Raw genomic sequence first — 14,047 nt, 5'->3', positions numbered from 1 at the left:
AAATCCATAATGAATTGATGTTCTGGACTTATACTGTCTGTACCATACTAAGGATTATACAAGCCTGAAGGTGATTCCCCTTGAAACAATATTGTAACAAGATGCAAGGATGCTCCTTTTCCATTCAATCGTATAACCCACCACCACCGCCGCCGGCGCCGCCACCACCACCGCCGCCACCCCTGTACTTGCCTGCCATGTTTGTGTTCATAACCCATGGAAACCAATGTGTAAGTATCATGTAATCTATGGAAACCTGCTCCAATTGATTGCATATAAAAGAGCCAGAGCCCCTAAACTCAGGGGCCAGAACTTTGAGGAAAGATCACATCTAGGTCCGCATGTCCATACGTAATAATAAATCTCCTTCCTTCCTTACTCTAAATGTCTTGTGGTTTTCTCTCACCTGGCTTAACAGAAAATTCCACAATAGTGTATGTCTTTGAAAATAGCAGGAAGTTAATCAATCAACCAAAAGGCAGCTGTCAAGAGCTAAAGGCACTAAAATCAGGGGCAGGTGCTAAGAACAGCCCCCCCCCCCAATAGTCCATCCCCACCCTCTGGAGCTGATGGACATACTACCTGGGAAAGAGAACTCCTACTGACCTGAACAGGGAGCAGGCTTGTTTACCTCCAGAGAATGAAACTATCAAAGGCTCCACTCTGACTCAGTTTCTAAAGAGAAAAGGCTGTTGAGAAATGGAATGGGCTGTGCTGGGAAGCCCTGAGTAAGTATCTGAATATGCAGGGCCACAGGGTGCAGAAGGACACTGGACGAGAGCAGAGGGTCCAACTCCCATAGAAATAGATCCCTGCCTGCAGCCACACACTGCTGACTCAGAAAAAACCACAAATTAATACCATCTATGTTGTATCCTATTTTTATTCATTTGGTTAAACATTCCCTAATTGAGGAGGAGAGGAGGGAGGGAGATAATTTGGATCTAATTTTGGAAAATATATTTTGAAAATTATTATTACATGTAGTTGGGAAAATAAAATACTTTAAAAATAAATAAAATTTTAAAGATTCCCCAATTGGGGAATTTTCATTAGTTTCAATGCCACCTTTGGATAAAAAGACTGTTTGGAGCCCTCCCTACCCTTGCAATTATATGAGATAAAATGCTTCAAATCACGAGGGAAGGGAGAGACATGCATTCTAATTGTCTGGGGAAAGGTCATGGGCAGACGTGCTGCTTTGGTTCCTTGTTCAGCTTGGGCTCCCACCATGTTAAGATTGAGTGAGGGGTTAATAAGAGGCCAGGTTCTAATTTTCTTTTTTTTTTCCCCAGGTTCTAATTTTCTCTCCTCCTCATGTCTTTTTTAAGAAGCCAGCATAAAATGGGATGGGGGGGAGGGGGGCTGCCCAGGGTTCTTCCCTTTTCTGTTCAGGCCCACAGCAGAGGGCAAGTGAAAGTTGAAATTGGTCCAATTGGGGACATGAAGGGGCTGTGGCAGAGGCTCTCCCAAGTGAAGGACTTCTTCATATTAGGCCTCCCATTTTAGCCTCTCCTCCTACCCACCATTAAAGATGAGTGGGGGCAAGGGGCTATCCTATGCTATGTGTGTACTTGAGTAGTAGCTCCCCAACAAACCCTCCAAATTGTTCCTTGGTGGTCCTGACTCCCAGGGAATTGAGCAGTTTTGGGGACGACCCCAAAACTGTAGTGATATTATTGCAGGCCAGGAAGCCATTCTAGCCTGGAGGGGGCATTTTCCTGGATGTCAGATGAAACCAAGTACCCAGGAGAGATTCCCTGAGAGCTCTTGGGTTGCCTGTAAAGGTCAGTCTCTCTTGCTTCTTCTCCAGGACAGATTAAATACAGTCACAGTAAATTAAAATGCCAGTACCAGATAGGCACATGGGTATGGCTGCCCCTCACCCTGTTTTTTATGGTCCTGAAAATTAAAGTTTCCCCCCTTTCCAATTCTGCCCCCCATCAGCTTTCAGTGAGTGGGGACCAGTGGAACAAAATGAAGGATGCACTCCCAACACAAATGCTTCTCACTAAACAAGAGTAAAAAAGGGCAGAAATTTCAAAGTGGCTGGGGAGGCAGAGACAGAGGATTCCCAAACACCGGGCTCAAAGGCAATGAGCTGGCCTGAGGAGGGGAATAAGCAAATTTGGCTAGCCTGTGTCTCATCCTCTTGGAAGAGACTTTGTAAAAGGTCTGACAGGCTCTGAGCCATATAGAACCATACAGAATATTTCCACGGAGGCCTGGCAAAGACTGGACTAGAGGAATAATGGAGGTGAAGAGGGCCCCATAGCTTTTGGTCTCCCTGGTAGTTGAATGGACACTGGATCTGGGTTAATCTGCACCTCTGCTTATTGAATAAAAGGGAGTCATCTCAGGAATATCTTATTCTAAGTAAGGCTTGGGTAATCATAAAGCATTTTTCTCTGCATATGGATGCCTGAGTTAACTACCCACTAACATTTCCCAGAAACATCTGGAAAATCATCTGATTATTTTATTTGAATATTCCTTCTCCAATCTCCAAGATTTTTGACATTTCTAATGCTCAGTCTTAGCTTTCCAACTCACTCCTATCCCTGACATGACCATCCACTAGAAGCATCAGCTCCTATTAATTTGGCCTCTTCTGAGAATTAAATGATACAAAAAGGCAACCCCACACTTTTCACCCTGGTTCAGATACTTGATTTGGTCTCCCAAAGGTCTGCCCCAAAGCAAAGGGGCTTGAACAGCTGGGAGTCCTCTTCCTCCAGCTTCAGTGGGGGGCACTGAGGCCTGGCCCACACAGAGAGTTTCCTTTAGAAACAGACAGACCCTTTCCCAACGGGACAATAATGAGAAAGGGAATGGGAATGTAAAGCCACACCCTCATCTTTCTTCTCACTCATTTTTTTTTTTGCCTTCAAAGAAAACAGATTTAATCTGGTGTGGTAAACAGGAAATTTAGATTACAAGGCACCAACTTAAAAGCTAAGGATTTGGGCTAGAGCATTCTGTGATACCCTCTTTTCCCCCTGTGGGTTTTTCTTTCTGGCAAACTCTTCAAGGTCTCTCTAAAGATACAGTGTTAGTACTGAGGCTCACTGCTGGAAGGAGAAGGAACACCAATGCACTGAGACCCCTAGCTAGGGGCAAGCCTCAAACTCCAGGCAGCTGCCCACCAGTGTCAGCCAGGAGTACCAGGCAGAGGAGGGTGGGAAGGATGTGGGGTGTGGACTCTAAACTCCTCCTGTTACTCCAACATGTATGGCTATGAAAAGTTTTGACTTGATGGTGGCACAAGAGATCATCATCCCTGTCCTCTCTGGGTCTAATCTCCTGAGTGGTCAGAGCATTTCAAAGGTTGTCACTGAATGGCAGGATCACAACTGTAGAACTGGCTATTTAGTCCAACTCCTCAACTTACAGATGAGGGAATTGGGAACCCATACAGAGCTTCCCAAGGACACTCAGGTAGTATGCATATGAGATGGGATTTGAACTCAGGATCTTGGGACTCCAGAACAAGCACTTTTTTCCCAGTGTCTTAGGAAGCTTAACAACCAGAGACTGTCAGAGCTGGGGTTAAAGTTTTACATTTTATAGAGAAGGAATTTAAAGCCCAAGAAGAAGGAGATTTGCCCATTTTACAGTCTGTCCGTGACAGAGAGGGTACAGTTCTTGGGTCCATGCTGTCACTACACACCTTAATGCCTCTGATTCCCTGGAAAAGTAATCTGGCCTCTGGTATTTAAGGCTTAAATAAGACATTTCCTCAAGGGGTACAGAGAAGGGTTGTATGTGACAAACCTATAGGAAGACCTGGAAGAAGCTAATCCACTCCTAGTCCTTCCTCTCCTGCTCCAAAATGTTTTCTGAGTCTACAAAGCCTATGAGGCAGGGGCCCAACTACTCGGTCAGCCTTTTAGGCTTCTCAGAAGTCCTGAAGTCCTCCAAACCCACTGTCTTCTCCCTCTGCACATGACTGGATCTCTGCCCCACTTAGGCTCCTTTGCTCAGAGAGGGCCTGGAATGAACTGTTGTCTTTCTCTCATACCACTCCTGCCCTCCAACCCAATTGGACTTCTTGCCACTCCTGTATCCTCCCAGCACCTTCCAACCACTCCTTGTGCTTTCAATGGCCTACCTGCCTGCCTTTCAAGGTCCAAATCCAGAGAACCCTCCTCCATGATAGCCCTGTGACTTCCCAGAGCACTGTGCCCCTCTGCAATACACAGACTGATCCTACTCTCCCTGGTTTTCTGGTTCTCCTGGCCAACTAGAGGCTGCTTGTAGTCTAGGAGTCTGCATCATTAGTCTTTGCCGCTTCTGCACACAAGCCTCTGATAAACAGGCCAAAAATATGCAGGCTTTCACTCATTAATTCATTCATCCACTCAACTAAGCCTTACCAGTAAGGATGTCATAGGATAGCAGAGTATGTAGGATGTGGAATTAGGAAAATGGGTTTGGATCCTGCCTTAGACACTTAGATACAAAGTGTGTAAGCTCTCCTTTCAGTTTCCTCATTTGTAAAATGGGGATTATTCTAGCACCTACCTCAGAAAGGCAGCTGATAAGCCCTTATTAAGCTCCTACTATGTGCCAGGCACTGTGCTAAGAGCTGAAGTTAAAAATAAAGGGGGAGAGGGGAATCAGCCCTTGCCTCTAATAGAATTTTGCAAGAAGGGAAAGGAAGAGCTCCACAGACCTTAGAACAATGGTCCTATTCTGTGGTGTCCAGATATGGCCCAGCACTCTGGTGGGGCTCCCAATCACACATTGGTACAGCTCACAGAACACAACTGTTTCTGCATAACACCAGCAAAATACTTATGTTTTGTTTTAGACAAATGTTCCTACCTCAACTTGGCAGCCACAAGACATAAACTGTCCTGGAGGCACATGTGATCAGCCTTTCTGGTTGGCAGAGTATACTTGTTGCAATCAGTATGATATGGTGAGTGCTGGGCAAAGCTGTGGGGCCTCCAGACTTGGCCAGGAGCATCCCTTCAGAACAGAGCCCTCAGTTCAATTCCTCACATTCTATGGGAGATATCTGGGGGGGGGGGGGGGGGCAGGCCACACCACATCTGAGAGTTGTTCCTTTACTTATCAGCCATTCTTCCCTATGACACAGAAATCAGCCCAGAAGGCAAACTTATGCAGGTGCTACTGGTTAGTCTGGCTTAACAAAGGGGGCAGAGGCCCAACAAGAGAGGCTGGCCTCTAGGACATGTGCATTCTTCTGCTGCCACAGATCAAGAAAACCATTTCCCAAGGAGTTTCACTCTGTCAGTGGAAGAAGTAAGTAACTTATGAAATCAGGCACTGAAGTGCCAGAGGCTGGAGAAATCCTTTTGTGCTTGTGAACTTCTGTGATCTACTTCATTGGTGTAGTGGGTTACTTGATAAGCATAGGCATATCAGAAATGCTCAGTCAGGCTCCTAGCTCTGTGAGTACCACAGAGGCTTGAGGAAAGGCAAAACAAGGCAAGACTCACTTCCTTTTTTTTTATTTTTAAACCTTATTTTTACTGACAAGTCATTTTTTTGCATCACTTTAATATCTTATCACATCACCACAAAGTAGGATCAACTCTTGCCTATTATCATCATCAGTGGAGAAACCCCTCTCCTCTCCCACAGGTCCTCTCTTCACCTTGACTTTCCCAGTCTACGTGACTGAATTCTGGCTACCTAAGAATTAATGGCCTGCCTCTCCAACTTGCCCATTGGTATTCTCTCTTTCCCATCAACTTCCATTCTTGGCCTGCCCCCCAGCTGCTGCTCTTGGAAGAGTCTGCATACTTCCTGCTCCTCATTGTTCCTTCTAGATATTCCCTCTGCTGTCATCATTCATCAACTCTATCTATATTAATCATCCATTCCTGTTCTGGTGGCCCATTATCTCCCCTCTCTGCCCCAACCAAGCCCTTATGGTAGAAGACTTAGACATAAGCAGATGTTCCCTTAAACACCTAGGCCTCCCAGTTCCCCATGAAGGACTTCTTCACAATACCTCAGCAGCCCACAGGGACAATCTCTGCCTCCACCCCAACAAGTGCTGTACTTCCGTGATCTGGCATTCGGAAAATTCTTTTCCTAGGTGCCATCTCCTGCCATTTCCTCTTTTCCTCTTCTTCCCTTCCCTTCCCTTCCCTATTCTTTGTTCTCACAGTGATTCCAGCCCCCTCCCTCTTCTCCTAGCTCACCCCCAATCTGGCTTTCCTTTCCTTCCTTCTCTGTCTTGACCCTACAGTTAATCAGACCAATATAACATCCTAGGTTCTAGAATCCCTTTCACTCAGGTCTTAGGAAAGCACAATATTGCATTTCTCTCACTAGTTCCTAATCCCCATGATGGCACTGGTAGATGTCATACAACCTCACAGCTTGGGCCCACCACAAATTATTATCAATATCAACTAGGTCCTCACTAAGATGTTCCCCTCTATTCCTCCCTAATTAATTCATTATCTCATTCTCATCAGTAGCTGTTATAAACCTTCTCTCCTCAACTCTCTCACTCCCTCCTTTTCTCATTCTTTCAATAGAGAATCTTGCCTTATACTAAGAAAATTGAGGCAGTTGAGCTCTCTCCTCACTTTCTCTACCTCCCAACATCAACCCCCATACTCTGGTAGCCTTCTCTTTGCCAAGGCCAGCTCCTCTAAATATGCCCTTGATCCTATCTCTTCCCATTTCTACCCCCTTAATTATCTCCCTCCGCCCTAATCTTTAATCTGTCTCCACATTCCTTTCTTGCTGTCTACAAACACTCCTGTGTCTCCCCTACCCTTAAAATATTCTCAGTTGACCCCTTAAGCTAGCCTCTGAACTCTTCCTTCTCTTTCACAAACTCCTAGAAAATGCACTCTCTTTTTGATGGCTATCCTTTCCCAGAGACAAGGACCAAGGCCCCAAGGGTGAATGCATTAAAGAACAGAAAAAGGTCCAAATGAGCCCATAGAATCCTGGAAAGAAGAGAAGAGCACACAGCCATAATGCTGCAAGGAGACTCAATGGAATGAAAGGGATCTGCCCTTCAACCTCACCATATCCTCTTCTCTACTCTCCTTCATCCAGAACAAAATTCTCAGGTATGACCTTGGCAGCCCCTGAAGTCCCATCCTATCACAAGAGCCTCATCATGGGGGCCCTTGCTGCCAGGTTGTGCCCTCTCTGACCTTGTCACTCACAACCAACTCAAGGGATCCAGAAGCTCCTAATTGTACCCCTCTGGTATTAAAAGCTTTGGCTCCAGTTGGCTTCTCCAGGCTTATAATACACTAATCTCCTTTACATACACTATGGTTGAGCCAAATAGGCTTAATCAATCAACAATCATTTATCCAGCAATTGTGCTAAGTCCTGGGGTTACACAAGAAAAACAGAACCAGTTCCCCTGCTGTTCTTCCCTCAAGGCTGTTCACCACTTCCCAGGGAATCTCTAGCTGCTTTGGAAGCTCAGCTCAGATAGCTCCTTGTGATCAAGACATTTCCTTATCTCCTGGAGCCTTCCCTTAGTATTGCCCCTCCAAATGACTCTACATTTACTACAGGGAGACTCCAGAGGTCCCCAGGATTTTCCTTAATCTAATGGCAGCCCCTGGAGGACAGGGATTGCCTCATTCTTGTCTCTGAAACCCCAGTGTGGGTCACATAACAGATGCTTAATATTAATATTTGCTTACTGGTTAATTGCTAGGGGGTGCAGGAGGGAGAGGGTGCAACATAGCCAGTTCTTCAAAGTCACAGTGTCTGCATGATGGCTGACCCAGTAACCTGAGGCAAGTACTGATTTTTACTTTAACACAAACTGTGCAGGAACCTATGGGCTGCATCTAATTAATATTTTAACCTAAAAGTCAGTGAAGGAGAGAAAGCACTTGATCTGAGGTCAGGAAGAATGGAGTTTGGATCTGGCCACACCAATTGTGTGACCTTGGGCAAGTCAGTTGGCCTCTGCCTGTCTCAGTTTCCTCACCTGTGAAACGGATGATAATAATAGCACAACAAAAAGGATTGCTGTGAGGATCAAATGTAAAATTTGTAAAGTGATTGCACATTTTAAAGTGCTATATAAATGCTAACAATTACCTATTATTAAAAACTCTAAATCTGAATATCTTTCCATCCCTTTCCCCCAAGACTTACCTGTTTTCAACCAGGAAATCTACCACGTACTTCTTCAGGCAGTAGAGATGGGCATCCACAAGACCTGTTTGGAAATGTATTCTAGGATGCCTAAGGGAAAAAACAAACAAAGAAAGGCCTTAGAAATGGTCATTGTTCCTGGTGAGTTCTGGTGAGTTCATTCTGGCCTGAACTGTCCTTACCTTTTTTTTTTGGTCAATTGCATATAGAAACAATTTTTTAAATAATTGCTTTCTGACTTTTTGCAATCCAAAACCTGATATAGGTTATTCCAGTATTGTTGTGCAACACAAATTCTCCTATTCCTCATGTTGTGAAAGAAGACATACATTGCACATGTAAGAAAAAATTCATGAAGGAAATAAGGCAAGATATGCCCCAGTTCCACCTGAATTAATACTCAGACAGTTCCTTGTCTGGCTGGCTGTGGAGAGTATTTTTCATCATGAGTCCCTCAGCTGAACTGTCCTTCTTAAGCAGCTGGGGCTGCCAGGTTGGGGGCAAGGTCTGCCTGAGACAGCTTAGTCCTGCTGTGTATTCTAGTACCAGTTCCCAGACGGACACCCACATGCTTGGGTCTGCCCAGGATAGTGCACATGCCCTCTTTGCCCTCAGAAAGCCTGGCTCCCTTAAAGCAATGCCCAAACCAGGCATGCACAGAAACTAATACAACTTGTGGCTGAATTCATGATCTACAGTCAGCCTCAGCTAGGAAAAGAGGGATTCTCTAGTCATGGTCATAGATTTTCTTAGAAATTAGCCTTCTTTTAAAAAATCTTAGGGTTGTTTTTTTTTTAATTTTAGAAGCTATTTTTGCTACTTAGCAAAAATGGCGTGCTATGGGGCAGCTGGGTAGCTCAGTGGATTGAGAGCCAGGCCTAGAGATGGGAGGTCCTGGGTTCAAATCTGACCTCAGCCACTTCCTAGCTGTGTGACCCTGGGCAAGTCACTTGACCCCCATTGCCTAGCCCATACCACTCTTCTGCCTCAGAGCCAATACATAGTATTGACTCCAAGATGGAAGGTAAGGGTTTAAAAGAAAAGAAATGGTGTGCTACATGGTGAAGTCAGACGCCCTCGGTTCAAACACAACCTTTAATGTTTGCTACTTATGTGAACTTGGACAAGTCTCTTGAACTTCTCAGACCTCAGTTTCCTCACTGGTCAACTAAGAGGGCTGGAGTGGATAACCTCTGAGGTCTAGGATCCTCTAGGATCCTAGGTCTAGGAGGCCTGTGGTTACTCAATCACAGGGCACCATGTCCTCTGGCAGAAAGGAAGGATTCTTCTTTTGTCTAGAGCACTATGGCTGCAGACACACAGAGCAAAAAGTGAAAGCTCATTTATTTAAGAAAGAAAGATCAGTCTCCATGGAATTCCTCCACTTTATTATTCCTTTTAGCACAATAGTATTTCATCATCAACATATACCACAATTTGTTCAGCCATTCCCCAATTGAAGGGCATCCCCTCAGTTTCCAATTTTTTGCTACCACAAAGAGTGCAGCTGTGAATATTCTTGTACAAGTCTTTTTCCTTATTATCTCTTTGGGGTACAAACCCAGCAGTGCTACAGCTGGATCAAAGGGCAGACAGTCTTTTAGCGCCCTTTGGGCATAGTTCCAAATTGCCCTCCAGAATGGTTGGATCAGTTCACAACCCCACCAGCAGTGGATTAGTGTCCCTACTTTGCCACATCCCCTCCAGCATTCATTACTTTCCTTTGCTGTCATGTTAGCCAATCTGGTAGATGTGAGGTGATACCTCAGAGTTGTTTTGATTTGTATCTCTGATTATAAGAGATTGAGAACACTTTCTCATGTGCTTATTAATAGTTTTGATTTCTTTATCTAAAAACTGCCTATTCATGTCCCTTGCCCATTTATCAATTGGAGAATGGCTTGATTTTTTGTACAATTGATGTAGCTCTTTGTAAATTTGAGTAATTAAGCCTTTGTCTGAGGTTTTTTTTTTTTAAATATATTTTATTTGATCATTTCCAAGCATTATTCGTTAAAGATCATTTTCTTTTCCTCCCCCCACCCCACCCCCCATAGCCGACGCGTAAGTCCACTGGGCATTAGATGTTTTCTTGATTTGAACCCATTGCTTTGTTGATAGTATTTGCACTAGAGTGTTCATTTAGAGTCTGTCCTCTGTCATGTCCCCTCAACCTCTGTATTCAGGCAGTTGCTTTTCCTCGGTGTTTCCACTCCCATAGTTTATCCTTTGCTTATGAATGGTGTTTTTTTCTCCTGGATCCCTGCAAGTTGTTCAGGGACATTACACCGCCACTAATGGAGAAGTCCATCACCTTCGATCGTACCACAATGTATTAGTCTCTGTGTACAATGTTCTCCTGGTTCTGCTCCTCTCGCTCTGCATCACTTCCTGGAGGTTGTTCCAGTCTCCATGGAACTTCTCCACTTTATTATTCCTTTTAGCACAATAGTACTCCATCACCAACATATACCACAGTTTGTTCAGCCATTCCCCAATTGATGGGCATCCCCTCGTTTTCCAGTTTTGGGCCACCACAAAGAGCGCAGCTATGAATATTTTTGTACAAGTCTTTGTGTCCATTATCTCTTTGGGGTACAGACCCAGCAGTGCTATGGCTGGGTCAAAGGGTAGATATTCTTTTGTCGCCCTTTGGGCATAGTTCCAAATTGCCCTCCAGAATGGTTGGATCAATTCACAACTCCACCAGCAATGAATTAATGTCCCTACTTTGCCACATCCCCTCCAGCATTCATTACTTTCCTTTGCTGTAATGTTAGCCAATCTGCTAGGTGTGAGGTGATACCTCAGAGTTGTTTTGATTTGCATCTCTCTGATTATAAGAGATGTAGAGCACTTCTTCATGTGCTTGTTAATAGTTTTGATTTCTTTATCTGAGAACTGCCTATCCATGTCCCTTGCCCATTTATCAATTGGAGAATGGCTTGATTTTTTGTACAATTGATTTAGCTCATTATAAATATGAGTAATTAAACCTTTGTCAGAGGTTTCTATGAAGATTTTTTCCCAATTTGTTGTTTCCCTTCTGCTTTTAGTTATATTGGTTTTGTTTGTACAAAAGCTTTTTAGTTTGATGTAGTCAAAATTATTTATTTTACATTTTGTGATTCTTTCTATATCTTGCTTGGTTTTAAAGCCTTTCCCCTCCCAAAGGTCTGACATGTATACTATTCTGTGTTTACCCAATTTACTTATGGTTTCCTTCTTTATGTTTAAGTCACTCACCCATTTTGAATTTATCTTGGTGTAGGGTGTGAGGTGTTGATCTATTCCTAGTCTCTCCCACACTGTCTTCCAATTTTCCCAGCAGTTTTTATCGAATAGTGGATTTTTGTCCCAAAAGCTGGGATCTTTGGGTTTATCGTATACTGTCTTGCTGAGGTCGCTTTCCCCCAGTCTATTCCACTGATCTTCCTTTCTGTTTCTTAGCCAGTACCAAATTGTTTTGATGACTGCTGCTTTGTAATATAGTTTTAGGTCAGGGACTGCAAGGCCCCCATCGTTGTCTGAGGTTTTTATGAGGATTGTTTCCCAATTTGTTGCTCCCCTTCTGATTTTAGTTACATTGGTTTTGTTTGTACAAAAGCTTTTTAATTTGATGTAGTCCAAATTATTTATTTTGCATTTTGTGACTCTTTCTAAGTCTTGCTTGGTTTTAAAATATTTCCCTTCCCAAAGGTCTGACATGTATACTATTCTGTGTTCGCCTAATTTTCTTATAGTTTCCTTCTTTATGTTCAAGTCATTCATCCATTTTGAATTTATCTTGGTGTAGGGTGTGAGATGTTGATCTAAACCTAATCTTTCCCACACTGTCCTCCAATTTTCCCAGCAGTTTTTATGAAATAGTGGATTTTTGTCCCCAAAGCTGGGATCTTTGGGTTTGTCATATACTGTCTTGCTGACAGTTTCCACTGATCCTCCTTTCTGTCTCTTAGCCAGTACCAAATTGTTTTGATGACCGCTGCTTTATAATATAGTCTAACAACCTCCAGGAAGTGATGCAGAGCGAAAGGAGCAGAACCAGGAAAACATTGTACACAGAGAATGACACACTGTGGTACAATCGAACTTAATAAACTTCTCCATTAGTGGCAATGCAGTGTCCCTGAACAATCTGCAGGGATCTAGGAGAAAAAACACTATCCACAAGCAGGGGACAAACTGTGGAAATAAAAACACCGAGGAAAACCAACTGCTAGACTACAGGGGTTGAGAGGATATGACTGAGGAGAGACTCTAAATGAACACTGGTGCAAACACCAACAACATGGAAATGGGTTCAAATCAAGAACACTTGTGATACCCAGTGGAATCGCATGTTGGCTATGGGATAGGTGGTGGTGGTGGTGGTGGGGAATGATCTTTGTCTCCAATGAATAATGCTTGGAAATGACCAAATAAAATAATGTTAAAAAATAAATAAATAAAATAAAATAAAAGGGGGGAAAAAAAGAGAAAGATCAGAATCACCCATTTTTAAACAAGTGCCAAGGCCAACAGAACAAGTGGGCATGAAGGCTAGTTGAAAGACCTAGCCATTCCCTTCCCTGAAGGGATTCTTTTTAAAAGCAGATCTGACCATGCACCCCTCTCCAGTTGATAAACTCCTCAGGTCAGCATTATCTAAAGCCCTTTAGAACCTTGTCCCCACCTGCTTCCCTTCATCCACCACAGTCTTGTCAAACTGGCTTTCATTCTCTGTCTGAACTGTCTCCCATGGAGGTGAGAGCATGGAAAGCTCTACCTTCTCTTACCTCCCCCTTTTGGAATCCAGTTTTCTTCAAGATTCAGCTCAAGCACCAACTTCTATATGAAGTTCTTCCTGACCCCTTAAATGGTAGTAGTGCCCTCACAACTTCCCAAGATTGCATTAAATATGCCCCTTACCTATTTGTATCAATTTTGTTTCCTTTATCTGAATGGAAGCTTCATAAAAGCAGAAACTATTTCATTTTTGCTTTTTTTTGTTCTCAGGGCTACCTGACACAAAGTGCTTAGTCACTACTTGTTGGCTGACTGACTGGACTAATTCATTCATTCATCCTTTCAACAAACTGTTGCTGAATGACAACAGTTTGCCTGGCACTGGACAATTCCAAGGAGGGCAAGTTCTATTGGGCTGCAATAGTCACTGCTCTGGAAGGGTTTTCCTCAGACTCCAGGCTGCAAGATCATCCGATATTAACCCATGCTATGCTCTGTGAGAAATATGGGGGCTGAGCCCCTTTCCCTCTCAGGAATTGCACAGGGGCCTGGGCTCCAGAGCAAAGCTCAGCTTTCTGCCATTTATCACTAATCCCATCTTTTCTCCTCAGTCACATGTGCTTTAGCATAATGGCATGCTGTGGACTGGCAGTTGTTCAGAAGGAGCCAGACACAGTGCTAACTTCTTTATAAGCATTCTCTCATTTAATCTTCCCATCAACTCTGGGAGATAGATACTATTATGAGTCACATTCTACAGCTGAGGAAACTGAGGCTTAAATGGCAAGTTAAATGACTTGCCCAGGGTCACACAGCTGAACTATAACTCAAGTCTCCCTGACTGGAAGCCCTAGGATCACCTATCAGATCATTGTTTGGATGTGTGTAAGGTGGTCCAGGATGAGCTTTCTCATAGAATTAAAGAACTGGAGGGAATTTTAGAAGCCAACTAATGAGGAAACACCCTATCATCCTCCCACCTGGACTGGGAAGAAGATTCTTGTCCTGCTGACCCAAATCAGGACTTGACCCTTTCCTTTTGGCCCCTCCTCCTATCAAACCCCACTACCTGCACCCCGTACAGCTTCTCCCTCCCTGCTACCAAGCCCCTACCCACTTTCCCTACCCCTACGCTCTTCCATCTCCGTACCATCCTTCTTATCCTCCTCTTTTCTATTCCTTTTCTTATTCCCCT

The 14,047-nt window shown here is 43.9% G+C and overlaps 1 protein-coding gene across 2 annotated transcripts in view; it reads right to left on the bottom strand.

Moving 5' to 3' along the window:
- Nucleotides 1-14,047, bottom strand: part of EIF2B3 (eukaryotic translation initiation factor 2B subunit gamma) — a 94,482-nt gene that overhangs the window by 28,911 nt on the left and 51,524 nt on the right. For both annotated transcript variants that reach the window (XM_001363162.4, XM_056815241.1), the window contains one exon: nucleotides 8,125-8,214. In XM_001363162.4, coding sequence (XP_001363199.1) covers nucleotides 8,125-8,214 — 90 coding nt within the window. The remainder of the gene's footprint in view (nucleotides 1-8,124; nucleotides 8,215-14,047) is intronic.

The sequence above is a fragment of the Monodelphis domestica genome, chromosome 2 (assembly GCF_027887165.1).
Source record: "Monodelphis domestica isolate mMonDom1 chromosome 2, mMonDom1.pri, whole genome shotgun sequence".
NCBI lineage: Eukaryota > Metazoa > Chordata > Mammalia > Didelphimorphia > Didelphidae > Monodelphis > Monodelphis domestica.
This window is presented reverse-complemented; position numbering and strand designations above follow the sequence as displayed.